The sequence below is a fragment of the Coprinopsis cinerea genome (assembly GCF_000182895.1).
Source record: "Coprinopsis cinerea okayama7#130 chromosome 7 map unlocalized cont3.7, whole genome shotgun sequence".
Classification (NCBI taxonomy): Eukaryota; Fungi; Basidiomycota; class Agaricomycetes; order Agaricales; family Psathyrellaceae; genus Coprinopsis; species Coprinopsis cinerea.
The window spans coordinates 797,058-823,175 of NW_003307538.1; the positions used below are offsets into that span (position 1 = coordinate 797,058).

The 26,118-nt window shown below is 51.7% G+C and overlaps 10 protein-coding genes across 10 annotated transcripts; 6 read left to right on the top strand and 4 right to left on the bottom strand.

The window, feature by feature from the left end:
• Positions 1–2,238: 2,238 nt before the first annotated feature.
• CC1G_09863 (hypothetical protein) lies at positions 2,239–2,999 on the top strand (the record flags this gene model as incomplete). The annotated part of the gene is made up of 2 exons (XM_001831108.1): positions 2,239–2,759; positions 2,813–2,999. 2 exons carry the CDS (start codon positions 2,239–2,241, stop codon positions 2,997–2,999), a joined length of 708 nt encoding a protein of 235 aa, XP_001831160.1.
• Positions 3,000–3,655: 656 nt separating this feature from the next.
• On the top strand, positions 3,656–6,410 carry CC1G_09864 (hypothetical protein; the record flags this gene model as incomplete). Its single annotated transcript, XM_001831109.2, has 8 exons — positions 3,656–3,664; positions 3,721–4,100; positions 4,154–4,701; positions 4,761–4,821; positions 5,252–5,261; positions 5,319–5,683; positions 5,753–6,008; positions 6,039–6,410. The coding sequence occupies 8 exons, from the start codon at positions 3,656–3,658 to the stop codon at positions 6,408–6,410; spliced, it is 2,001 nt and encodes a 666-aa protein (XP_001831161.2).
• A 1,915-nt stretch (positions 6,411–8,325) lies between these two features.
• Positions 8,326–9,775, top strand: CC1G_09865 (hypothetical protein; the record flags this gene model as incomplete). Its single annotated transcript, XM_001831110.1, has 3 exons — positions 8,326–8,763; positions 8,826–9,231; positions 9,288–9,775. 3 exons carry the CDS (start codon positions 8,326–8,328, stop codon positions 9,773–9,775), a joined length of 1,332 nt encoding a protein of 443 aa, XP_001831162.1.
• A 341-nt stretch (positions 9,776–10,116) lies between these two features.
• On the bottom strand, positions 10,117–11,327 carry CC1G_09866 (hypothetical protein; the record flags this gene model as incomplete). The annotated part of the gene is made up of 2 exons (XM_001831111.1): positions 10,117–11,123; positions 11,177–11,327. 2 exons carry the CDS (start codon positions 11,325–11,327, stop codon positions 10,117–10,119), a joined length of 1,158 nt encoding a protein of 385 aa, XP_001831163.1.
• Positions 11,328–12,147: 820 nt separating this feature from the next.
• On the bottom strand, positions 12,148–12,953 carry CC1G_09867 (hypothetical protein; the record flags this gene model as incomplete). The annotated part of the gene is made up of 2 exons (XM_001831112.1): positions 12,148–12,666; positions 12,720–12,953. The coding sequence occupies 2 exons, from the start codon at positions 12,951–12,953 to the stop codon at positions 12,148–12,150; spliced, it is 753 nt and encodes a 250-aa protein (XP_001831164.1).
• Positions 12,954–14,090: 1,137 nt separating this feature from the next.
• On the top strand, positions 14,091–15,513 carry CC1G_09868 (lipase; the record flags this gene model as incomplete). Its single annotated transcript, XM_001831113.1, has 9 exons — positions 14,091–14,286; positions 14,349–14,446; positions 14,504–14,524; positions 14,587–14,606; positions 14,675–14,788; positions 14,863–15,040; positions 15,113–15,177; positions 15,235–15,419; positions 15,482–15,513. 9 exons carry the CDS (start codon positions 14,091–14,093, stop codon positions 15,511–15,513), a joined length of 909 nt encoding a protein of 302 aa, XP_001831165.1.
• Positions 15,514–17,024: 1,511 nt separating this feature from the next.
• Positions 17,025–19,666, bottom strand: CC1G_09869 (hypothetical protein; the record flags this gene model as incomplete). The annotated part of the gene is made up of 4 exons (XM_001831114.1): positions 17,025–18,872; positions 18,937–19,191; positions 19,241–19,464; positions 19,516–19,666. 4 exons carry the CDS (start codon positions 19,664–19,666, stop codon positions 17,025–17,027), a joined length of 2,478 nt encoding a protein of 825 aa, XP_001831166.1.
• A 1,104-nt stretch (positions 19,667–20,770) lies between these two features.
• CC1G_09870 (hypothetical protein) lies at positions 20,771–22,261 on the bottom strand (the record flags this gene model as incomplete). The annotated part of the gene is made up of 1 exon (XM_001831115.2): positions 20,771–22,261. The coding sequence occupies one exon, from the start codon at positions 22,259–22,261 to the stop codon at positions 20,771–20,773; it is 1,491 nt and encodes a 496-aa protein (XP_001831167.2).
• Positions 22,262–22,584: 323 nt separating this feature from the next.
• On the top strand, positions 22,585–24,123 carry CC1G_14794 (hypothetical protein; the record flags this gene model as incomplete). The annotated part of the gene is made up of 1 exon (XM_002910770.1): positions 22,585–24,123. One exon carries the CDS (start codon positions 22,585–22,587, stop codon positions 24,121–24,123), a length of 1,539 nt encoding a protein of 512 aa, XP_002910816.1.
• Positions 24,124–24,574: 451 nt separating this feature from the next.
• On the top strand, positions 24,575–25,842 carry CC1G_14795 (hypothetical protein; the record flags this gene model as incomplete). The annotated part of the gene is made up of 2 exons (XM_002910771.1): positions 24,575–25,684; positions 25,759–25,842. The coding sequence occupies 2 exons, from the start codon at positions 24,575–24,577 to the stop codon at positions 25,840–25,842; spliced, it is 1,194 nt and encodes a 397-aa protein (XP_002910817.1).
• Positions 25,843–26,118: the final 276 nt, after the last annotated feature.

Below are 26,118 nucleotides of genomic sequence, written 5' to 3' on the forward strand. Positions count from 1 at the left end.
ACCTACCGATGGCTGAATTCGTGATCAACTCCCGCGTCCACTCCGCCCATGACCGGTCACCCTTCGAAGTTCTCTACGGGTATATTCCCCACTTCAACATCCCCATTGGCAAACGGACCGACCTTCGCTCCGTTGATGAACGTGTTCAACAGCTACAAGAAGCCCGCAAGGATGTGGAAGCTGCCTTACGTCTCGAGAAGGCCCAGCAGAAGGATGCGTACGAGTCCGGCAAGCGAACGGCGCATTCAATTCAAGGTTGGCGACTATGTTTGGCTTAACGCGAAGGACATCCAGATCAAGGTTCCGTCCCGCAAACTCGGCGACCTCCAACTCGGCCCGTACAAGATTACCGAACGCATCGGCGACCTCGACTACCGCCTCGAACTTCCCCCGTCCCTCTCCCGCATTCATCCTGTGTTCCACGTCGACAAGCTCTCCCCCTGGAAAGGTAATGATGTCAATGGCATTTTGCCACCGCCGCCTGAGCCTGTCGAACTGGAGGGGGAGCTTGAATACGAGGTTCACGACATCCTGGACAGCCGTTGGAGAGGTCGAGGAAAGAATCGCAAACTGGAGTATCTGGTCAGTTGGAAGGGTTATGGGTCGACAGACGACACTTGGGAACCGGAGGAGAACTTGGAGCACGCGCCTGAGATCGTGAAGGAGTTCCACCAGCGACACCCCTCTGCACCACGCCGAATTTCCGCTACCGTCTTCAGCTCTCTCCCATGGCGCCCACTCGAGAATTTCACCGACGCCCCGCCTACCGACTTTGACTGGGAACTGGGACGCCGCCTACCGTTGGTCATCGAGGACGATGAGGCTTAGAAGGGGGGTAATGTCGTGAACAGCCGGTACAGCCCCTATTTTTCACTTTATCTTATCTAATCTGTCTCGCATCTTATCGTTTCACTTGCCCCTATTCCTTCGCTTCTTTATTCCCTCTATGGACTCTTTCATTCATGGAACACTGCCTCGTATTGCCCTTCGCCCCACTTCCATTGTTCTTATTGTTACGCACTGCCTCTTGACTCATTCTGACGTTCTTTTGTTCCATTATTGTTTCATCCTTGTTCTCCGCGCAGCCTTCACGCAGCCTCATGACCTTTCTTATTGTTCTTCGACGTTTCGCCATTTGTTCGTCATCTTGACTCATCGCGGCTATGTAGACTGTAGAATAGGTATATAAGCTAGGTAGTCTGCTCTGTATTTCCTCAGCTTGACCTCTTCGTCAATACATCGACATAGCTTTCTGGTCTAACTTGTCGCTCATCGCTCTCATCTCTCTTGTCGCTCTCAGCCCTCTGGCACTTCCGCTCTGGTTTTAAGGTTTGGTTTGGTTTAGTGTTCGCTCTTCGCGACAGCAAGCCAATCGATACATATATCGTGTCGGAACATTGTAAACGAGTCCGTATTAGAAGCAATAGCTGAGATACCAAGGTATAGAGACCAAATTCATTCTGATCATGCTGGAAATGGTAATCAGTGCAGCAACTGATAAGGGAATTCATACTGTAATTCTGGGCTAATCGCTGTCAAAGTCGCTGTAAATATCTGTAGTACTGGCACCGTCAATCTAGCCAATTTGTACTATCATAGGTCCAATAACAAGAAGGTGGTGACCACAAAGGCTCCCTGGTCTGAATAATCATCATGTAAGTGTAGAGCCCTGGTTTCAAAGCGAAGGAGGCTAGATTGTTGTAGGATGCACACCAATGACGGGATGAAAGGGCAGATACAGGGATAAGTTGACCAAATCAAGCGCTGACTGGTAATCATACATTTTATGATTTTCCGGAAAACATGTTTTGTCTATCCATAGCGTATCCGATAGCGCTAATACGTGGTGTGGTAACGCGAACATAGATACTCGACATATCCACCAAATTGCAGCGTCCAATGCGGATTCGTTCAGAGTACAGAGCATTTGTCATTTTAGCCTCCATATGTCGAAGGTTTGTCCTAATTAGGTACTCACCGCCATCCCGCCCCCCGCCGAGTGAGAGAATCATCCATATGACAGTTCTTTGATCTTCTTTGGCATTGACAGGTGGTTGACACCAGCCGTCGGTGAGAAGCTGATGTGCTGTTGGGGTGTCAACGGGAGGTTATGGATAACAGCCTAAAGTGGGTTCCAAGGTCCCTAACTATGGAATTATGGATAACAACTGGGTGGATCATCCAGGCTAGGATGGATAATTACGCCGTTCTCCCCTCGGCATTTACGCCAGCTCTCCCATGGATTCGGATTGTCTATCCGACTACGCGGTGTCCTCCTATTGCTCCTCTCCCCAAGACCTTCTCTCCCCTCCGCCAGAGCCAAACCCCGACTTCAAGATGCTTGTCGCCATCGAGCCAGAGCGTCTGGGACCAGGTGTTCCGAGCCTCCCATCGACCAGAGAAGAGCTAGAGAAGATAGAGTTGCACATCCCAGAAGCGCATCGCCTTGTCACTCGCGTAGGGTCAGCGGGCAGCCCTGCCACCTCGATCTTGGAAGACATCAATACTGCCTCCATCGTCCATTTCGGCTGCCATGGAATGCAAGACACCTCGAATCCACTTGCGAGCTGCCTCCTTCTGAGTGGAGGAGAATTGACGATGTCTTCTCTCATCCGCAACTGTCGACCCTCGACGGCTGCTCTTGCCTACCTGAGTGCCTGCGAAACTGCGATGGGGGATCGACAACGCCCTGACGAATCTCTTACTCTGGCTGCTACAATGCAGTTTGCCGGTTTCCGGAGCGTGGTTGCAACGATGTGGTGAGTCAAATTCTCTTTTAAATTCCTAACCAGACTGACCTTCCTCAAACCAGGTCCATCCACGACCAGGATGCTCCCATCGTGGCAGATGCTTTCTACCGCCATCTATTCCGCCACGGCAAAGCCTCCCCACCCGATATAACAGACGCGGCGTTCGGACTGCATCTTGCTGTAAAGGAGTTGCGTGAGCTCGGAAGGCCTTTCCACCAATGGGTTCCTTTCGTTCATCACGGTATTTGATCCAATTGCCTCGCGCTATCCACATATCATACATAATTCACTCACGGTGCCCTGGCCTTTCCACAATCAACATACTTTCCCCACATCTCGAGCACCTGTATGACACGGTGACTGTCGCAGAGGGCCCCTGATTCGACATCGGGCTTTACCGTAAGGGGGCGCGATGGGACTTCCAAATAAATGTATGTACAATGTCAAGGTTGAGCATTATAGTAAATATTCAACACACAGCCGTACTGCTCCGGGGGACACGCAGCGGGCTGCTGGTACCATCAGACTCTTATCACGCTCTTTCGTAGTTCATCTCTTGCTGTTTGTCATTCACTTTCTGTTTATTCTACTGTCGCTACCGTATATATCCGGAAAAAATCCGCAAGAGCCATACACGGGCCCACTCCTCGTGTGAGGTCCGTCGCGTCGCGTCGCGGGTCCAAATAGGGGTAGGCCAGGTGTAAGAGCTTCGATTTACGTCTCAAGGTATCGGCTTTGCCTAAGTACTTATGACCATCAGCTACGTCATCGAGCCTCCCACATTCATACTGCCTCGAACGTCTCGTCGTCGACGTCCTTCTCACTAGGTGAATGGACGAGCGTCTACTTGAGTGGACTCCTATCACAAACGACACAAAGTACATATTAAACGCGCCTTTGCCAAAATGGCCAAAGTGAGTAATCCCGTTCTCCACCGCACCCGCGCATCCAGTCATGAAGCATGTAACAGACATTGCCTCTGGAGATAGTTGCTACCATCATTCGCCTTTGCTCGCGAGATACTTTGGCCCGGCTGTCGTTGGTCAACTGGTTTTTCAAGAACGAAGCTGAGCCCTTGCTTTACCGATCCATCACCGTAAAGCTCGACAATTCCAGAGCTGGACGTGTCGCAGCCTTCGCTTGTCTGAGGGCGCTCATGAAGCCTGAAAAGGCGAAGATGGTTACGCACTTGAAGATCTTCGTCAGTGGGCCGATGATGACACTGGTCAACAAGATACTTGTTTGTATGGACCACATGGACAACCTAAAGCATCTCAGGCTGGAAGTAAGGGTGCCGGAATATTGCCAGGAGAGCACCTGTTTCTGGGAGTTTCCCTCCAAGCTCTTGTGGTGAGATCACTCCAGGCCTCTGCGATATTGATTTGGTATTGACCTGTTTTAAGTCGAAACAATTTCCAGCTTTCATCCTTCGGCTACCACCCTTCGTATGCCAGACTGTTCCAGGGAAACGACGAGCTCAAAAGGCATCAGCTGTCCTTAGAGGTCATAGCGCTATGGGGCCATACCTATTTTTACCGTCAGGATCTGCTCCAGCTCATAGTACGATGGGCTGCAGAGAACCCCAAAGTTCCCGCTCTTCTAGGATTCGAGCCGTATTACCCACCTGAAGATTCGGAACAGCGTCGCCTTCCCATCATCTGTACATTGGCGGTGACAGGAAGAGGTAAAAGAGGAGAGCAATACGAAGTGTGCCTTTTTCCTGGTCTCTACGCCCTCGAGGAGAGACCTAGAATTTGCTCTCGGGTTTCCAACATTCTCGATCTCGAGGATGATGGCACGTATGGAACCTTGCCCTCTGAGAGGGTTCGGCGTGTGTCCCTTTACTGGCTCGGATTCACCAACAACGATACAACTGTGTCAGAACTCCAGCGATTTTCAGAATCGGTGGTGGCCTCGTTCCCTGCTCTGGAAGAGCTATGGGTTTACATAAGTCATGTTTCTCCACGTTCATGTTCCCAAGGGAATCCTGACCAGGCATTTTAACTACAGGATCATCGCCGACTGAGGGAAGGACTTTCACCGTTGGTCCGAGCTCCCCTGATGACGCTAGGTATGGAGGAGTGGTTGAATCCTTCTGAAGAGCCGATGGCTTTTGGGTTGACTCTTCAAGAGCAGCTCCCCCTCGCCGAAGTTTGGAACGATTTTTTTCCTGACATGACACGTCTCACTATATTTAGCTGTATTATGTGGAAGAAGGATGGAGAGTGGATAGGCTACGACGTACTCGACTGATCCTTCAGAGATGTACCTATATATGTTCCTCAAAGAAGTGGGAGATAGAAACGTTTGGTGCCCTCTGTCGACGGGAGTTCGGAGCGCCCAGGAAATTACACATATCTTCCCTCTCCTTTCATGTTTCTCGCCCATCGAGGCTCGATATGTACATGTTTGTTCTGGGCGATGTCCACACCCCAAGCAGCCGAAGAGCGCTGTCACTAGCACTGAACGTACTTCCCTCCTATTCATGTGGCTATTAACAGCTTGACGATGGTAAGCAATCCCAATTTCAGTCCACCAACCCATCAAGGCAGCTAATGGCACGAATAGACGCTGCCTCCGGAAATCGTTGCGTCCATCATTGGACTTTGCTCGAGAGAGGCCTTGGTTCCTCTGTCCTTGGTCAACTGGTTTTTCAAAGTCGAAGCTGAACCTTTGCTTTATCGCTCCATCTCGCTCGATTCCAGGACTGGGAACTTCAAGGCAATTGCCTGCCTAACAACCCTTTCTTCGAAGCCTGAAAAGGCGAGGATGGTTCAACGCCTGAAGATCGTCCTAAAACCATTATGGACCTTGATAGACAGAATGATCGCTGCAGCAGAGCATATGGATAACCTGAAGCACCTGGATCTTCGGATGCACGGCGACTGGAGAGAATTTACATTTCAGCAGGAGTTCCCTTCCAAGATCTTGTTGTGAGTTCTCTTCCAATCGGTGTACCATCGCGCTTCCACTGATCCCGTTGCCTTCAACGACTGTATCAGTCGAGATAATTTCCAACTTACCTCCCTCGGTTATTACACCTCATCCGCGAGAATGTTCCGCAGGAATGATACTCTCACAAGTTCTCAGAAATCGTTGGAGATCTTGGGCCTATGGCACAAGACCCACTTCTACCGCCAGGACTTAGTCCGCATCCTTTTACGATGGGTCGCAGAGAACACGGGGGCCAACTTTCCCTCTTTCCTAGGGTTCGAGCCCTATTATCCACCAGAAGATACCGGACGGCGTCTTCCCGTTGTATGTGGGTTAGCTGACCATACCGAAAAGAGTCGGAGTGGTGAAAAATACGGAGTTTGCCTTTTCCCCGGGCTCCACGCTACCGAAGAGGAGAGACTTCGCATTTGCCCTCGAGTTTCCAAGCTCATCGATTTGGATGACGGCGGAGGATATGAAACTTCGCCATCGGAAAGAGTCTGGCGCATGACGATTTACTGGCTCGGTCTCACCAGCAACGAGTTGAGCGTGGCGGAACTGCAGCGATTTTCAGACTCGGTGGTGTCCTCTTTCCCTGCTTTAGAAGAGCTATGGATCTATACCCGATTCACAAACGACTTGGTGGGTCCTCGCTCCGTGCACATGCATTCTGACCAGAAACCTCACAATCTCAACGAGTGCGTAAAAAGTTACTTTTCGAAGTAACTTTTATTAACTTTTCCCCCTTGCCGCGACTCTGGTCTAACTTTTTCTCACGCTTTGGAAAGTTAGCAAGTAACTTCGACTAACTTTGTCCCTTTGCTTTTCTACTACGGGCAGCGATGAAGGTACGGGATATACTTACAAAGGGATGTACCAATGCTCGAGGATTATACCATTCAAATGTAACACGCGAAGATGGGTAGAAATCCCCACATACTGATACATGGGTTCATCATTGTCGTTGGGTCGGACTCGGTGAGCCTAGTAGACGTCCAAATCATGTCGGGGGTTACAGCTACTTGAGCGCAGCTAATTGACGGTCTTGGTCGACCCAGAGAACATATCTAGAGGTCTCTCTATTGCTCACTGCTTGGGGGTGGTCTGGTACAAACAAACTTGCCAGGGGGTATCCTGATGAATGCGCCTCGCAGTGACGCCTGATTTCTATTGGGCTAAATTATCGCTCCCCACCCTAATTGCTTCTACTTCTTACCATGGGATTTGCGGTAAAAATCCGAGTTCGATACGTCTTGCACATCCTGACGAGACTCACTGCCAGCGCCGAGGTCAAAAAGATTGAAATCGAATTCGAATTCAATAACCAGGCACATATTCACGACTCGGAGAGCCCCCGGTCTCCTGCGGTCAGAGTTTGATTGTAGCGCCTCTACAATCAAAATGAGTACTTACTACAGTACTCGGGCATACATGGCGCCTTATCTTCGACGTTCCTAATCACCATCGATTGGCTCACCTATCTCAACCTATCGCCAAGCCATGTCTTCTCAAGGTAGCCGCACTTGAGCAATAAGTTAACTTTCGGCACGTTACTTTTGGCTTACTTGTACCATACAAAAAAGTTACTTTTGTCTAACTTTACGCTAACTTTTTCGTCAAAAGTAACTTTGCTGAAAAAAGTTAGAAAAAGTTAGTTTAGTAGGGAAAAGTTAGTCGAGAAAGTTACTTTTGTAACACCCAATCTCAACGCCAGGACCACTCTCGGCTAAGACAAGGACTTTCACCCATAGCTCGAGGTCCGCTATCGCAACTGCGTTTTGTAGAGTGGATTGATCCTGGTGAAGAGCCAGTGTCTCTGGGGTTGGCGGATAACGAGATGATTGCACTCGCTGAAGGCTGGAACACAGCGTTTCCCAGTATCACGCGTTTCACTATGTTTGGAAGGGATCTTAGGAAAGAGGACGGGCAGTGGGTAAATACACAAGTTGATCCATAGCTCGGAATATCACCCGCAGAGTTACTTTGCTGATACGATGGAAAAGTGTGCATGCTGTGAACGTAGGAAAGCAAAAAGGAGCACTATGGCCTGTGTTCTCTTCATTGCGAGCTACTAGTCAGTGAGATACTAATAGGGGCTTATTGGTACTGGTTACCTTGAAGCTCTGCCTCCACGACCTCGACCACGACCTTGAACGTCGAGCTCGACGTTGCTTGAGTCAGAATGGGATTATCGTTTGAATAGGCCAGCAGGATTCAAGTTCACCTTAGCCCTCGGTCAGTGAGCGCCCATCCTGTCTGATTATCACAATGACGCGGGATCGCCAGAATCTGCGACGTCGACCATTGACAGTGTGATAGTATAAGATGGACGCCAATCACTATCCTTCCACCGTTACGGCAGTTTACGGATATTGGTTGCAGAGAAAGGAAGGTCAAAGACGCCAACCAATTTCCAACCAAAGGCGAAATCGTGGCCGGCTCAATGATCGGCATGTTGATTCCCAACTGATGAATCAGCACCGCCACTGCTCAGAACTTGCCGCTCGCTTTGTTGCTGCTTGAACGATTCGTCTTCGACGGCGACGACGACCACGACGATCGTAAACCGCCACGGACCCGAAACCGAATTTAACGCTGATTCCCAATCTAATCTGACGACAATAACGACCTTTTACGCGTAATGGCACCCTCACAATACGAATCTATCTCCAAGGATGATCTCTTTGCTGCCCTGGCGTCCATGGGCGTCAAACTGCCAACCTCGTCCAAAATATCCCTGGAGGACCTCACAAAACGTCTGCTCGCCTCTTTAGACTCTTCTCAAGAACTGACGGACCTCTTTCCCGGCGTCAAGTCAGGCGAGGAGCGTCTGAACCCCACCACCTTCGAACCCTGGACCGACAACGCGAACCTCATTCTCGAAACGCATCGGTCGAGTTTGAAACAGGGGTTGCACAACTTGATGTCTAGGGGTATCAAGAAGGACCCATCGAAGGAGAAAGAGCAGACATTCCAGGAGATCCAGCAAATCCTACTTGCGTTTGCCAGGGAATGGGGGGAGGGGAGACGGACGTTTATGCTGATGGACGAGGATCAAGAATGGGGAGTCCTAATCCAGGTGTGTATTCCACGGGCGTATAATCTCGAAATAGAATATTGTTATCCACCTGACGGCTCTAGATTCTCGCTGTCCTCAAAGTCAACTCCCACACACCCCTCTACATGCTCTCCTTCCGCACAATCTTTGCGATCCCCAACAAATCTCTCCAACGCCAAATGGAGGATATCCTCCCACCCTCGGTCACCTACGCCATCTCCGTCCGAACAACACCATTAGAACGCAAGGTTGTGCTTAAACTCTTAAATATGAACGCTAAACGTCTAGATACCGAAGTATACAAGGTCCCGGAAGGATTTGCAAAATATACGAAGAAACAGTGGAAAGTCTCTTTCATACTTCCATTGGCACCGCTACCGATGGTGGATATTGGGAAATTTACGGATCTTTCGGGGTGTGAGGTTTGTGGGAGTACGAAGGGAGCGAGTAGGTGTAGCGGATGTCTGTCAGTGCTGTACTGTGGAACCAGTACGTTTTCCTTCCCTTCCCTGGCCAGAGTTTCGGCTTCTCTGACGCTGTTATAGAATGTCAAACAGAGGACTGGCCACGGCATAAAGCAACTTGCAAATCTCTCCAAGGCGGAACATGGACAACAATCACCTTCGGCCCCGCCTCTGCCGTCCCAAGTATCGGAGGCCTGGACACCAACAAAACTCTCTACTCCACACTCATGAACTTCAACGAGTCCACACACGGCTCCTCATCCTCCCACAACCGAATCAAAGAAGTCCAGCCATCTGACATACCCCCAAACGTCCACGGCTCCAAAGTCTTCCTCGCAAAGTTCCAAGTGTCGCTCTTCCAGTTTGGACCGCAGTCCCATTTCTTGATTTATGATCGCCAACGGAGCTTTCAGATATTTTGGAAGGCAAAGGAGGATATGGAGGCGTTCCAGGTGGCGATGAAGGCCCTCGGGGACGAGTTGAAGATGTACAGATTCGTGAAGCGCACGGGGGATTATTCCATGAGTGTCTGCTTTGATAGACCGCCGGCGGAGAATCCCCCGTGGTAGTGACACAAACTGGGCGTAGCATAGTGTACAAAGAGGAATCAATTGCGGGATATCGTACTCATTCATACCATTCGTTCGTTAAGCCATAAATTAAAAATAATGAAATGATAATTATGCGTACTGGAACGAAAGGCCACGCTGGCCCTGACTATTGGCTCGAATAAAGACTGTTATTACAGCAATTAGGGATACAGGTAATGCACAACAGGAGAGTAGCGATACAGTGAGGTGGGAACTTTGTTAGGTTTAGAAATACAGGACCGAACGTGGAATAAACATCAGAGAGAATGCCGAAAGTGAGGAGGGAGGTAAGGAAAACATAAATATTGCCCGTTCACCCTTCACCAAGGGCCCAAATCCAAGCCAAACACCAGCCTCTTCTCCTTCACAGCAGTAATGCGAAGGCCCCCAAAGCGAGTCAGCTCGCCCATGACATCCACCCTCAACGGGATCCCATGAATCTGATACAGATTTGAATGCAGCCTCCTGCTCTGAGCCTCCAAAACGAGCGGCACAAACTCCTTGGAAACCGAAGCAAACTCTGCTGCGCTGAGGGGTACTTGGAAGTAGTCGTAGATCGCATTGACGATATCCCTGATCGTAACGATCCCTATCATCTTCCCTTGATGCTCGACAGGGAGACTCCCTCGAATCTTGATTGAACCCCAGTTCGCCGAGAGGGGGAAGGAAGGGCAGGCCTCTTCAAGTCGCGAATGTTCGAATTTGATCGTCAGTCTATCAAGAGCGGGGGTGGTCGCCGGAACGTCGAGGTTGGAGAACTGCAACCTGGATCGAAGGGGAAAGACGGCCGTGCTGAATGGGTAGGCGATGTCCCAGTGGATGCGTGGTTGAGCCAGGTGGGTGTCGACGACGACGTCCTTGAGGCCGAGAGGGGTGCGGGCCCTGGCCTGCAAGTGAGATGTGGTGGACGCGGTGGAAGGCGTTTGCGGGACACCGCCATAAGCTCCAATGCCGTGATTGACGTGTCCATAAGCAGGGGGTATCCCTCCGGATGCTCCAGAACCATCGGTGCCGTAGTATCGAGGGAGCTGGGCTTCATTGACTGTGTTCTGCTTTGGTGAAGGATGAACTCGGGCTGGCACAGACTCGACGTTGAAGGCTCGAGGATTATGAGGCGACAGCGGGGGCCGCCTCTCCGCAGCAGTAGGAGCAGTCCGAACCTCGACTGGAGGCAACGGCGCTTGCCACGACGGGTGGGGGGTGTAATTTGGAATCGCGGTCAAGGAGCGTCTTCGGGCAGTTCGTTGTTCACGTCCATAATCCGGTTCAACGTTAAGGTTCTGCATGTCTTGCGGGATCTTCACAGGTGTCGAGTATCGGCGGCTGGCTAGATAGACAATTAGGGAGGAGGGTACGAAGAGAAGCGGATTAAATACGCACCTCGGCCACCTTTCGATGCCCTCTTTTCAAACGTCCCTGATTGCAGTAAAATCCCTTTAGGCACTCCTTTGTACAGTGCGTGTTGTGGCGACGCGGGTGTGTCTGGGCTGGGAAGAATGTGGTCTTCCTCGAATCGTACGGCGCGGGGCATTGTAATGCAAGTCGTCAGAGAGAAAAGACAGCGAGCGCAAGTGGCATGAAGCTGGAGACGGCTGACGGTACTGTACAGGTCCACAGCCCAACACAGACAGTATTTAAACGCTGGTGGGGCTGCTTCTGTCAAATCCACACAATGTCAGTGACGGAGAGAAGAGGCAAAGCCACAGAGCTAAATTAGGTGACGCTCATTGTGTTCTGAGATGCCACAAAGCAACGAAGAGGATATCATCGCTACAGAATGAGATTAGATAGCCTCCGCCCACTGCCAACACAAAGGCTGTGGTTGCCAGGATGACCACATCACCCGAGTCGTCGACAATGCGGGGACACAGTGCCCCCATTGACGCCTATAATATTTGTGGACTTGAAATGAGCGAGGCTGACCACGTTGAAAACACATTTCTGACCCCATTGTGCAGAATAACGCGTGCAAAGTCTCGTCAACGAAAACGTTTGCCAGAAAGGGGCTAGGAAAAGATGATTGTGGGCGTTTCGATCACTGTGGTCATTGTCGACATTGTCCAGTGTGTTGAGTTACCGAGAAGAGGATGAGGGGAGATGAGATTGTGGGTCGAGGATGAAGGCACTGCTCAAGGGGCGTGTCAAAGGCGATCATGCCGCGCCGAACACTCTCACGGCCTCCAGCACGATGGCCATGATTCATAGGTTTATCACGAACTCAAGTCTTACTAGGCCCGTTGGTGCGCGAAGGCTTCAAGCAGGTGATGGAAACATTAGGGGAGCACGAAGCTGATCCAAAAACAACACGAATCAATAAGTGGAAAGAATATCATTAGCACGGGAGGATAGAGTCAATTATAGTACCCAATCTTCCCCCTCTCTCCATTCGCATAGGTTTTCAATAAAGAGTTGGTATGATCATCCGACATATCCATCATCGACCTGATACAACCCTCCATGATATTCTTGTTCGCAGCGTAATTCCAGAAATCCCAGGGCGACTCGTTGTCGGCCTTGAGTTGGTCGTGCATCATGATGAGGGTCTCTTCCAGAAAACGGAGAAGCGTCTCAGACTGTTTGGATGGTTCCGCCTCGAATGTACGCGCTGCAACGGATAGGATGGCGTCCATGATCGGTTTAATGGTCGGTAACTCGTTGGTTGGGAGGTCTCGTGGTTTGGCCGTCGGTCGGTCGTCAACAGACTTGCTGTGTAATTCGTAGCCAGGAGGTGGATCTGGAATGACCAGGGTTTCTTCAATCGTAACGAGGCGACGATCACTAGAAGAGGGCGAAGCGACGACAGTAGAGGAAGACGAAGCACTCGAATCGCCTGCGTTGTAGGGCGACAAAGAAGCTCCTGGCTGAGAATCCTGCGGGGTATAGTCCTTAGTCGATTCAACATGCAGAGCAAAGCGGGGCTTACCGTTGCAAGTCGACGACACAGGTTCTTGAAGACTTTCAACTTTCCTGCACTAAAGTCAACGCGAGACCCGATAGTCGAACGGCCTGGAACGTGCTTCTGCCAGCCGTCCGCGTCATCCTTGGAAGCAAGCGTCAGAAGACCGACGTGAGGATTCGACTTGACGATTCGAGCGACAGCCCTGGGACACTTGTATCGGCCGTAGCCACACGAACAACCGGAAATGGTGCAGGACATGCTGGGGACTTGGAGTTGTGACTGATGAATGGGAAACGGGGTGCTTTTCTGAGCCCAGTTGCATATTGCCGCCTATATACCAGTTCGTGATGATCTTGGGGAGGTAGCAAAGATGTGAACGGGTGACAAAGGTTCCACAGCTGTCTTCGGGGCTCTGGTCGCAATTGGTAATTTAGAGAACACTGTCCATTGTCTGGCGATGCTGCGGTTTACGAGGAAGCTGTCTCTAAAAAGGTCCCGGGTTAAGCCAGGTTACCGAAGGAGGGGGTAGAAATGACTTTACCTGGTGTTCCCTGGTCTGGGCCAAATATCCACAGGATTAAGATACTGGCCCTGTCGTCCCCAGATCCACCCGATTACCAGTGCATCAACGTCGTTTTCTGTCTGGCTGCTAAGGGACTGCGGTGGTTTGCCACTTGGATCCTCTTCACGATCATCGCCCATATACGGTCGAGAACTGTTGCAAAGAAACAACCCGGTTGAGCTCCATTGTTCCCCACACGCGGTCGTCCCGAGAGATTTTTGGGAGAGAAGACGCGCCAGCAAAAGCCAGGCCTCCGCCGCGACTTCTGACCCTAACCCGAGAACATTGCCATCAGTCGGGCGCTGATCAAGCCTGTTTCGAGTCGACTTCAACTTTGCACTGGGGTTACATCTCGAAGCAGCTATGCATTACGTTTCTACCTCTTTAGTTGATTCAAGAAATGACAAGACCCAACTGACCATCCTTCGGGTAGTATGCCAAGTTCAATTAGTCGGCTCCGATCGCCAGGAGCCGGGGAGCATCACCTAACGTCCAAGTCACTCTCTTGCCTTTCAACAGGCAAACCTAAGTCCCAGCACCTTTTCACATACAGCTTCCACACTCGTTTTAACCTACGTCAGCGGCTCTTGGAACATCGCCCCCGGGATTAACGTATTCGGAATCATTGGCAAAGGAGTAATCTGCATGGTGTACATGCCAGTGCATACTAAAATAGCTTCATTTAAAAGTGCACCTCAGGGTCTGCGTAAACGATCTAAGAGAACTTGGCTGTTCTCACACATCTCACTTATAAACAGGGCTTCGCAATGACCGCTTCGTGGCAGGGCCTTCTCCTTGCACAAACTTCCGGTTGAAAGGGCTGACAGTTCAGTATGCACGGATTCCTCCCCTTCCTGTCTCTGTCTTTCCTCTCGCTCTTGGTACCGGCCCTTGCATCACCTATCCTTGAAGCACGTCAAGGTGTCTCGATTCTGAGTCCAGCGGAGGTTGCCGACTACAGACCATACACCCACTACGCGTTTACTGCCTCCTGTTCGCCCGCCAAAACTCTGACTTGGAGCTGCGGAGGTGAGAAGTCGTCGTCCACTGCCTAGTCGACTGTCCTTGCCCATGTCTAACTAAACTCGCAGGCAACTGCGATGCCAATCCCCAGTTCCTCCCCATCGCTTCCGGCGGTGATGGGGCTATCGTCCAGCGTTGGTATGTTGGGTACGACCCAGCTCTAGACGTAAGCATCCCAAATTCATATCTCCGAAGCTGAGCTGAACGTCTCATTTTACCCCAGTCTATTATCGTTGGCTATCAGGTGCGGAAATACTTCCCACTCCAAACATCCTGTGCGAATTGAACGTTGCTTCTCTCCTCAAGGGAACCGACACAAGCAAACTGTAAGCCTTCCCCATCCACAGAGTTCATTATTTAAAGGCATATTAATTCCAATCTAACACTCGGACAGATTCCCACTCCTCACCGATGCAAACATCCTCTTGACACCTCTGAATCCCTTCCTCTTCCCCGGAGTACCTCTGACAGCCCTGACCCATGATGGTTTCAACAACGCCCACGCTCTGTCCGTCACATCCTCTGGTGATGTCGTATATGACGATACACTCACAGATGCTGACAGATCCTTCTCATCTCCAGGTCTGCCAATGCTGTACTGTCTGCAGTCCGAACCGGTCTGGCACAACACAATACCACCAATGTAGCCGTCGTTGGCCACTCTCTCGGAGGCGCCCTTGCTGTGATCTCAACTCTCCATTTATCGATCCACCTCCCCGCTGGTACCGCGTTCCGCACTGTCACTTATGGGATGCCTCGAGTAAGTGAAGCTTGTCATGCCATGTTCATCCGAGGCCGTCTCCATTACCATCAATACTCACCCTAAACCAAGGTCGGAAACGCCATTTTTGCGGACCTCGTCAACTCTGTCTCAGTCATGAACCGCATAAACAACAAGTAGGCCCCTCTCTCTTCATCCCCCGTGCAAAACCAGTTCTCACTAATAACCATTAGGTACGACATCATCCCCGTCCTGCCTCCTCGCGTTACCGGCCTCGGATACGTTCACACCGAAGGCGAAATCCACATCGTCAACAGCGGCGACTGGGTCAGCTGCCCAGGTGAAGACAACACCAATTCGCAATGCAGCATCGGATATGTCCCAATTCCTTTGCTCGGGGATGTCAATGATCACAGTGGTAAGTTCCCATTACCCCATGGTATCACTACTATGCCTAGGACGCTAAATATTTCCGTTTAGGTCCCTTCGACGGTGTTCAGGGCGCCTGTTGAGATAAAAGCGTAAGCATCCAACACTGAAAGGACTTACAGTCCGTATTCTACGCCTGCGACTTAGCATAGAAAAAATGGATTCGTCTTTAAGGCAACGATATTTGGAGCGTTCTAACAAATTATCTACCTGGCGATACCCCTCGGTCAATTGCATGAATTATCAGTTCTCTTCGTGTCCGAATATCCGCCTCGTCGTGTAGCTGGAACTTTGCATCCGGCATAGAGAGGCCCCCATTTCATTCCTCATGTGCCCCGATTCAATCAAAGTACCATGGTCTAGACCTTTCAACTACTTACAGCCGTTTGCATTAGTCTTTGCGCGAGCGATGTCGCAGAAACCAATTGATGGCGTGTCGGAAAATTCCGTGGGGTTCCCACCTGCCAGGTTCCAACCAGGTTCTTCCTCCAATACATGGCCGATTTTACGAATTGTTGGTGTGAAAGGGACATTTCGCTGTTTCATACCATTGGAAGTACAAAGAGAGACGGTAAGGGTACGAGGATGAGGCAAACATCTCATACCGAAGCCTGAACGACGGTCGTCGAGCGTGACTTGGGCTGCCATACGGAGTTTTCCGACACGCCATCAATTGGTTTCTGCGACATCGCTCGCGCAAAGACTAATGGAAACGGCTGTAACCCGACCCAAACAAACGAGACAATCATTTTTATTTCATTCTTCTAAAAAAAAAAAAAAACTCAGAAAGCAGCTACGAAACGAACCAAAGGGCTATATACGCATGAATAAAACAATAGAACCAAATGGAAGCATAAAAAACACGGGGTACTTGAAATGAAAAGCACAGGGCAAAGTCGATCGACAAACTTCCCAACAACATCATAGAAGGTATGTATGCACTAGAACCAGCCCAGAAGAGTGATTTGCACGACCCAGCGCAGCAGCGAACAATGATCGGGGTCAGGGATATCCAGCCGTCCAGCCCAGCAGGTGAGGGTCGACACCAGGTCTACAGCGTAAGAACTTGAAGTGAAGGTAAGCAACGCAGAAGAATAATAAAAGCACAGGTATCAGTAAATGTAACGAGTAGGTATCTTCAAATACGTGTGGTCAGAAACATCCGAGTCACCCGTGGTGGGTCAGCTCGAACGTAAAGGGGGAGGAATGGTACAGACAATAAGTAGATGAGAAGGTTGGGATGTGGGGTAGGCTGTGACAGAGGTCGATATATACAGAATAAACAATGGGATGAGATGTTTTCACTGTCGGTGTCGGTGTTATCGGGGTGGTGGGGAGTGAAAGGGCCAAAGGCGTCGTCGAACACCAGGAGGCGAGTCAAAGGAACGACAAAGGGGTGGTGTGAAGGAACGAAGTGGAACTAAGGCGACAGCAGCAGGGTGATAGTGGTTGAGGTGAATGATAGGAGTTGGAGGTGGTTATACATACACAGAATCTCTATCCCATCAGGTCAGAGATAGATGGAGCGACACAGTAGATGCCCATGAAGATAGGCTTGAGGTGACGTTGAAGGGAGGTCCAGAGAATCTAGCACTTAGATCCCGCCATACGCATCGTCAGGATCATACATCGAATACGAGGTGAGCGGCCTCTCCTTCTTCTTTCCCTCGACAACCTCAGCCCTCGCTTCAGCAGCCCTCCCCTGTTCATCACTCTCCTTCTCCTTGCCCTTCTGCTCCACCTGTTTATCCTCCTCAACCTTCGGACCCGGAGCATCAGGCGCAGCATGGGAAGCAACGTGGTGCACGTCAACATCAAAGTCGACTTCCTGCCTCAAGCACGAGGATCCATGGCCAAGGCTACTCCCGCTACTTCCAAACACCTTCGCGTTCGTAGGAGAGAAGGACGAGGGAGGTACAGGAGGGACCGAGAAATTCGTCGCGAGAGGGCTAGGCGTAACGGGGAACCTGTTCTGCAAGAACGGACTACCGCCCATCGTCACTCCACTTGGGAACGCCGGTTCGTTGCGGATACGACCTGAACTCAGACCACCTGCGCTGTTGGGAGGTGCAGGGCCGCTGTAGCTCTTGTGGTAGTTGTACGTGTCGTGGTGATCGGCAGAGGTAGTGGTGGCCAAGCTTCCGGCGGAGAAGTTGGCGTGTTGGCCCATCGCGCCCTTGAACTGCGGGTGGTGTGCGAGGCTGCCGTGTCCGTTGGAGGAAGTTTCGTAGGCGGCGTAGGAACCAACGCTCACGCGCGCTGCGTCAACGGCGATCTCGGGGAGTCGGGGAGGGAGGGACTCGACGCGGTGGCGGGAGGAGACCGTGAATGCTGGCGAGGGTGGTGGGATCGGGAAGTCGCCAACGATATCAGGTTGGGCATTGGTGATGGACTGGAGGCTGTCGAGAGAGGTGCGAGTCTTGGCGGCGTCTTCAGGGGGGACAACAGGGAGCGATGCATTGCCGTTTTGAGCTGGGCTGGCGACGGCCAAAGGCGAGGGAGGAGGAAGTGCTGGCAGGTCGCGGTCCCTTCCTTGCAACAACTGTTCGACCATAGGTGTCGGCAATCCTTGGGGGACTTCAGAGTTCAATTTCCTTGAGATCTCGGCGTATTGCGCGGCTTGGAAGGGAGAAACGCTAGCTCGAGCGAGGTCCACATAGTCACCAGTGGGGATATCGTCCGTCTCTTGGATAGGAGCCTGGAGGGTTTGAGGTGCAGCTTCATCTTCGACTGGAGGAGCGGGCTTCCTCCGAGAACCAGTTCGAGAAAGAGTTGGGTAGTTGACAGGGACAACAGCTGGCTCGGCAGGTTTGGCGGGAACAGAAATGGACAGATCGCGTTTCGAAGTCTTCGACTTAGTGGAAACGGCTCGAGTGAGGACTGCTGCTCCTCCGATTTCAGCGACGACGGCCGCGTCCTGGGGCGCTTGGCCTGCAGGCGGTCCTTGTTGATAACCGTGTTGATATCCGCCGGCCTGGTCGGAGTAAGGTGAAACAGGACCACCGGCAGGAGTGTACGGTGATTGGGCGTAATCCGCTGGGTTTGTGAAGGGGTTACTGGTGACGACCTGACCAGGAGACCAAGCCGGGATTGGAGCTTGGTTGTATGCCATACCACCCATCGCACCGTATCCTGCAAAGTTGGGACTGCCATCGTTGGCATCATAACCTCCGCCATATCCGGGAGTGGAAGTGGCAGGCGACAGCGCATTGTAGCCATGGTCGTGATAGGTGGGCACGGCGTATGGAGAAGCCGCGGTCATAGGCGGGCTCATGGCATAACCCGGAGTTGGTGGCAGGCCACGCTCGGTCATCGAAGGAGCTGGTGGGTTGTATCCTCGCGCGACGGTATCCTCGTGAGTCGGCGGGTCGTTCATTAAGATCGCTGAACGACGGAATTCGGAAGCGTTGAACGTGTTCGAATCTCGCTTTCGTTGACGGCGCTACAGTACAAGGCAAGGTCAGATTTTGGATACATGGATCGGGGATAAGATCGATAAGACGCACCAAGAAGAAAGCGATAATGAAAGCGAGGGCTGCGATGCCCGCTATGCCACCGATGATACCGCCGACGACGGCGCCGGTGTTGGTACCACCCTCGGTATCTTCTGCAGCGTTGCTTGCTGCTGCATTGCTTGCGGTGCTGCTCGGCGAGCGCACGTAACTGGTGATTGTCCTGACTGGGACAGTGGTAATGTCGCTGGTCGTTGGTGCAACAATGACCGTCGGCGTTGTTGGTGTTGTCGCTGGGGCCTGTGGGGTCTATTCGACGGGTTAGTCAGAAGCAAAAAGCGGGTGCTATTAAACCCACAGATGATGTGCTGGTCGGTGTGGTCGAGGAGGAAGTCGGCGTGCTTGAGGTTGTTGGAGAACGAATTAACGTGGACACGCTGGTGAACACGCTGGCAGTGGTGGACGGCAGGTCGCTGGAGGACGGAGTCGGCAGATCAGTTGACGTCGGCGCGGGTCGACCTGGGCGGTCATCTTCGTCCTCGTCGTCCGTTGGGTCAGGCCGTCCAGGGAACCCAGGGGGAACTTGATAATAGTCAGCTACAAATCACATACGGTATCCTGGCGCTAACTCACTTTGTGTGGGCAGACTAGGGATCCTGGTAAAGGTCGTCCAGGGGAATTCGAACACCTGGCGACGGTCAAGCGCGGCCTTGTCACCGTCGAGCTTGACGCCTGGCATCGCGTCGCGCTGTTCCTCTGCCAGATTGCGTCGCTTGCGAAGCATGGCTCCGTGCTGTCTTCGCTGGTGATGCATCGATGCCATCTCTTCCTTCAAAATTGGATTCCTTGTTTTATATCCTTTTCGTTGTGATGTTGTTGATCCTTGATATTAGGGAAATAAAATAATTGCTGGCTGGCTGTCGGGAGAAAAAGAACGGAATTGTCCTAACGAGGACGGCGTCGACGACGAACTGCCCTTGGGCGACACAGAAAGGAATGGGAAGAGAAACAAACGGAAGACCCGACTTCAGACTGAGAAGTTGGAGGAAACAAGGGCTTTGGCTCGGCCCTCGCGGTTTCTGTTGCAACCATCAATGTCAGGCACAAATTTTCCCGTCGCTCATATCACGGCCGGCGCTTTTGTCAGACATTCAAACAGCTTCTTCATCAGCCAATCGCCGTGAAGAAGTGCAAGAACCGATGAATATCGACCTTCCATTCAACTCTCAATTCTTGAATTCAGCCAAGAAGCAGGCTCTCACTGAATGCCCCGAGACATGCAGCATAATCGACTTGTCTGAAAAAATGTCTAGACAAGTCCCTCCGCTGTTCCGCCCACTCCAAACATCATTGCAAGCGCGCGACCCTTCGCGACGACCAGCTTCTGATTGGCTGGGACCCAGTTGAATCATTGCATGGTGACTGCGGGAAGCTTGCCGACAACCATTCCACAGAACGCTTTTGGACAACGGCTCGGAAGGCCACTGCGCATTGCGCTCGGTGTTCTTCAACGAAGCTTACCAGTGCCAAGTGGTCGAGCTTTAAATTGAAGATTCGAAGGTCGACGTGAAACTTGGAAGGCACTCAGCAAGTCATTCCCGCCCCTATTATTGAGCGCTTAATTCTGAGGAGACCTGCCAGTCCCTTTGGCCATCTCCCTCTGGAGAACAGTCGCTGCACTTCTCTGCAGCCTAAACCTTTCCTTCAAATCACCAATCAGTTCTCTCTTCATCGTGATGGGAGGTGGAAGGAGTGATGCATGGCCCACCGTTCTTTGACGAGATCGATACACCGTAAACCGTCCCGCCACTGGACCAGGGTAATATCTTGTCGACGTTGCTTCTAGTTGCAGATCAAGGACATCATGGAATTACAAGTTGGTCGCAAATCATTCCACAAATACGCGTGTCACATACTCTTTCAGCCTTTCGATCTCCTCCTGAGTAATCGACGAACACTTTACCAACTTGACCTCTTCTATTTCCCTGCCCAACCGAGATCGTGAGCTAACCATGTCCACCAAGCTGTCACAAAAACGCTCCTCGCATCCCCCGTCTGGCCCAAATGCGACGCCTCGAGCCGTGATAGTCTTGAGGTTCGGAAGGGCAGAAGGAGGGCCGCCCTCCTTCAGGCTATGGAGGAAAACCGAAAGACCTGCAGAACTACACAACGCCAGGTGCTCTAGTTCAGTCAATCTGCTGAGGACCGCCTGACTCAGCCCTATGCCTGTCGCCCTCCAAAGCCAGTCAAGTTCCATAGAAATTACATCCTCCAGCGGCTGGAAAGCGAGGAATCGGGACTCTTCACTGAGGTTTCCACCACGTTTGAACTTTGGGGCGCCGAAGGATAAGTTGGGAGGGGGCCTCTCCGTACCCTGTTCAAGCTGTACGAGGTCGTGCCACATCTGCACAGTCATCTGGTGGGAGTCCAGCACAAAGCGCAAGCTTTTCAGCCCGCCTTGAGCAAAGTCGGATGGAGGGGACTGCGCGAGAGAACTGGGGGATATCCAATGAGGAGAAATGATACCGGTTGGGAGTGGTGGTATAAGGGGTTGGCTTTGAGTGCAATCAATGTCGACTCTGGCTGACCGTGGAACTGCAATGTAGTTCAACAACGCTTCGCATGATCGCATCTCGCCTGTATATGTCAAAGATCTAAGCGCGGAGAGAATCGCGACACCTCCGTCTGTGCTCGTTCTCCAGACTGCCTCGCACTCGATCTTTAACTCGACGAGATTCGGCATCTTCTCCAAAAGGCCCGCCGAGAACATCGGATAGTAGCGGTTGGTGTCGTCAATTAGTTGGTGGTAGTGAGTGAGCCCTTGGAGCAACGATGTGCATTTTGGCGGAGCGGTACAATTGCGCAAGACTAGATTCCGCGACCGTGGCGCGCCCTTGTGGAGAGTGTCTTCCGGGATCACGAACCCCCCGGTGCAAGCCAGGGACAGTGACTGCAGAACCGGTGCATAGCTGGAAGACAGGAGACGAACCTTCGGATCGTCCGGCCAGGAAAGGTCGATCTCCTCCAATTCGAGGTCCTTTATCCGGTGCAGGTTGGTGGGAATGAATTCAACAAGCGGAGAAGGAAGGCTCGGGTCATGCCTGCGGCTCCATCTGATGTGCAGTGGGGCAAAGGATTGCACTCGTTCAAAGTGGATTGTCATCCATTGTGGCCCTACGTTGTCAGAGATGTAGGACCAAAGACTCGGGCAGTCGATCGCGGCGTTCCTCCAAGAGCAGCAGACATGTGTCACAGTCATCCAATTCCGGTAACACGTCGAGGAGTTGTCGAGGACCTGCTCTTGTCGATACTCATCGAAGATCTTGCAAAGAAGCTCGGGAGGGAGATGCCAGGCCTGATCGCATCCATCCGAGGGCATTCTTCCTGAAAGAAGGCCTTAATCACTTGGTAGACAACTTTCACAGTCCAAAAGGTCATATACGTATCCGGCGGTACCCTTTGTTGAAGCCGAAGTGATGGAAAGGTGGTTCAATGTGCAAGTCGGGCCTCGAGCACGGGCAGCTCTAGGACGTTGGTCTAACCCTAACCTATCCGCTCTCCGACTCGGAAACGCGTGCTTAGGGGCCAAGGCTGCCAACGCATTGCTTTTCACCCTTCCCCCTTCTTCAAAAACGACGGTGAGCCCCGACCTAGCATCTTTCCCTAGAGAAAGCCACTGAGTTTTCCTTTTAGTTACAAGGCATGTCTGCTGAAGACCAACCCATATCTCGTTTACCCGTCGAAATTCTCTGTCAAATTTTCGATGAATACCGACAACTGCACGTAGACTACGAACCACACTGGGAGTGCTACTCGAGGTGGACAAACATAACGAGCGTCTGTCGATCCTGGAGAAATGTGGCAATTGGCTGCCCCAGCCTCTGGACATACATTCTAGAGAGTTATTTCTCTCCCCCTCGATGGGCTGCAGTTCACTTCGAACGAGCAGGTCCATCTGCACCTTTGCACATACGCTGGGAAGGGTATGGACGCGAATTTAATGCGTCCCCTCTCACTAGCCTCGTCCCTACGAACTTACATCGAATACAAGTACTTGAACTGGAAGACGTAGAGTCTCATCCAGGCGACCCACAGCTTCAAACCCTTTCCTCCCGCTTCGCACCTCTCCTCCGGTCCCTTTCGATTTCTTGTAACGGCAGAATATTTATCCTTCCTGATGACATCCTCAGTGCAGGCACACCAATCCTGCAGAAATTGGTTCTCAATTCCTGCATCGTAAAACCCACCGCTATCTCGCTGCTCCGAGGCATCACCACCCTCGAGCTATCATCCCTCTTTCCTGATGACGAGAGTCCTTGCCCCTGCATTCAAGACATCCTCGAGCAGATGCCTAAGCTGGCTTATCTCAAGCTCCGACTCATAAGCGCTCCCGAACTCTTCGACTCGAAGTCGGTCCGAGACGCTGTTCCCCTCCCGTCACTCCAAAAGCTGGTATGCTGGCAAGCAGATTTCGAAACCTGCAAAGCATTGGTCAAAGCGATAGCCGTCCCTCCCTCGGCCAACGTGACCATCGTCTGTGTTGATGGGAATTTTTACTCCTCACACATACCAAGTATGACTGGGTTTCGTCCTCAGTGGATTCCTCCTCCCCAGATGTCCAACAACCCCTCGACTATTCATCCGTATCCACAAAGTCTGCATTTCCGGTCAACGTCGTCCCGGACAGCACTTGTCCTCTGGGACGCATTCGTACGACTTTCAGCCAACGTATCCAACGAGGACAAGTACCCCCTTGGTCGCTTCTTCACCGTATTCCGAATGGAGGCGCCGGCAGGATGTCCCTTTCGATTGCAACTCCACGAGGCGTCCCGGATTCTCCGCGCGCAAAGTCTAGGGGGCATACGCAGTATGGACTTTGGGTGGGAGTGGAAAGAGAATGACGATACGTGTGCCCGTCTAATTGGTGTTTGGGAAAGGTTGGCAAGCCTAGAGGAACTCGCGTTGGCTCGGACCGAAGCATTGGACGTGTTTCTGTCCAGCTACCAGCATTGTCCCCCCTCAACCCTCCCTAAACTCAAGACGATTAGAGTGTGGAGGACGAAGTTTGCGCGAAAATCAGACGAAGAACAAGATCGTATGACGGGCCTCCTGCAGATGGTCGGGTCGCGATTCCGGTCGGGTCAGAAGATTGAGGAGCTGCTATTGGGTTTGTGTTCTGGAGTTACGCAGAAGGACCTGGATCGACTGGGAGAAAATGTTTCCTACGTGCATACCATGTGATGCCTTCGTGTTCTCTTACAGTAATCCCTGTAGCACGTCCGTTTCTGTTTTATGCACTCGAGACACACAATAAGTATTCCGTTTGTTATGCAAGAGCACTCTACCTAGTACCAACCTCACCTCGAGCATTCCCTGACCTAACCGAAACTGGGAGCTGGTGTGGAGGCTAGTCTAACCCTAACCTATCAGCGCTCCGTGAAAGGTAACGTTCAGGGCTGACAGGGGTCAACTGAGATCTAGGTGGTCAAGAGGAAACGTTGCCACCGCATGGCCCTTTGCATCCTTTCCCCTCCTTACACTACCATACGGTGAGCCCCGCTTCAACGCCTTCCCCTAAAAAAAGTTGACTGAGGTTTCCTTAAAGTTATAAAGGATGCCTGCTGAAGACCACCAGCCAATTTCGCGTCTACCCGTGGAGATTCTCTGCCAGATCTTCGACGAATACCGAAAAATGCACCTACGGGACGTGTTGCCAGAATTTGTCTACCCGGAATGGGTGAAAATAACGCTCGTCTGTCGATCGTGGAGAAACACAGTAATCAGCTGCCCAAACCTCTGGACATACATTCCGGAGTATTCAGACTCCACCCCTCGATGGATTGCAACCCACTTCGAACGAGCTGGGCCATCTGTACCCTTGCACATACATTGGGATGGCCGTGGTCGCCAGGAAGAACATACGTCCCCTCTCATTGGATTCATCCCTACAAACTTGCATCGAATCCAGACACTTAAGCTGACCGACATAGGGGGTGATCCAGGCGATCCAAGGCTTCGAACCCTCTCCTCCGGCCACGCACCTCTCCTCCAGTCCCTTTCGATTTCCTGTTACGGATTGCCTGTCCTCCCAGACGAAATTCTCAGTGGAGGTACCCCCAAACTGCAGAAATTAGTTCTACGCTCTTGCCTCGTGAAACCCACAGCCTCCCTTCTCCGAAATATCACCCTCTTCGAGCTACAATGCTTTCCGGACGACAACGAGAATGGCCCCCGCATTCAAGACATCCTCAAGCAGATGCCACAACTGACTCATCTCAGGCTTCAACTCACCGGGGGCGCCAAACTCCTTGAGTCGCAGTCAGCGCAACTTGAAGACGCGGTACCCGTCCCCTCAGTCACCAATGTGACTTGCGAAGCGGATTTCGAAACATGCAGAGCACTTTTTGAAGCCGTAGCCTTCCCTCCCTCAGCCATGGTACTCGTCTACTGCTTCCTTAGGTCAGAACAATCCCCACATCTGCTGAGCGCGAGTGGGTTTCGTCCTCAGTGGATCCTTCCACACCAGGATCCCGACAAGCCGCAAACCCTGATTTTCAGGTCATCATCATACCGGACAATGCTCGTGCTCTGGTGTGACTTTACACGACTTCGAACCGGCGCACCTACCGTCGATGAAGAACCTGTTGGTGGTGTCTTCATCATATTTAAAATCGGCCACTGGCGAATGAAGCTCCACGAGGCCTCCCGAATTCTCCGTGCACAAAGCCTAGGGAGTATACGCTGCATGGAGTTTGTGTGGACGTGGAACGAAACTGAAGCGACGTGCGCCTATCTAATCGACGTATGGGAGAGGCTGACAGCCCTGGAGGAACTCGTGTTGACTCACACCCAATCCTTGAATCTTTTCCTTTACAGCTACCAGCACTGCTCCTCCCGGACCCTCCCTACACTCAAGACGATGAGATTGTGGAAAATGGAGTTTTCGCGAAGAGAAGATGAAGAGCATGGTTGCATGGAAGACCTCTTGCAGATGGTTGAATCACGATTTCATTCGGGTCAGAAGATTGAAGAGCTGTTGTTGGGAAGTTGCTCTGGAGTTACGCAGGAGGACCTCGATCGACTCGGAAAATATGTTTCTTATGTACATACCATGTGACGCCAGTTTTATAGACTACCCTGTATGTAGTACACCGCTTGACTTGACACGTACTCGGGAGACATAACGCTCCAGCTGCGCGATGTCGTCCGTTGTGATGAAGGAGCATTCTACCAACG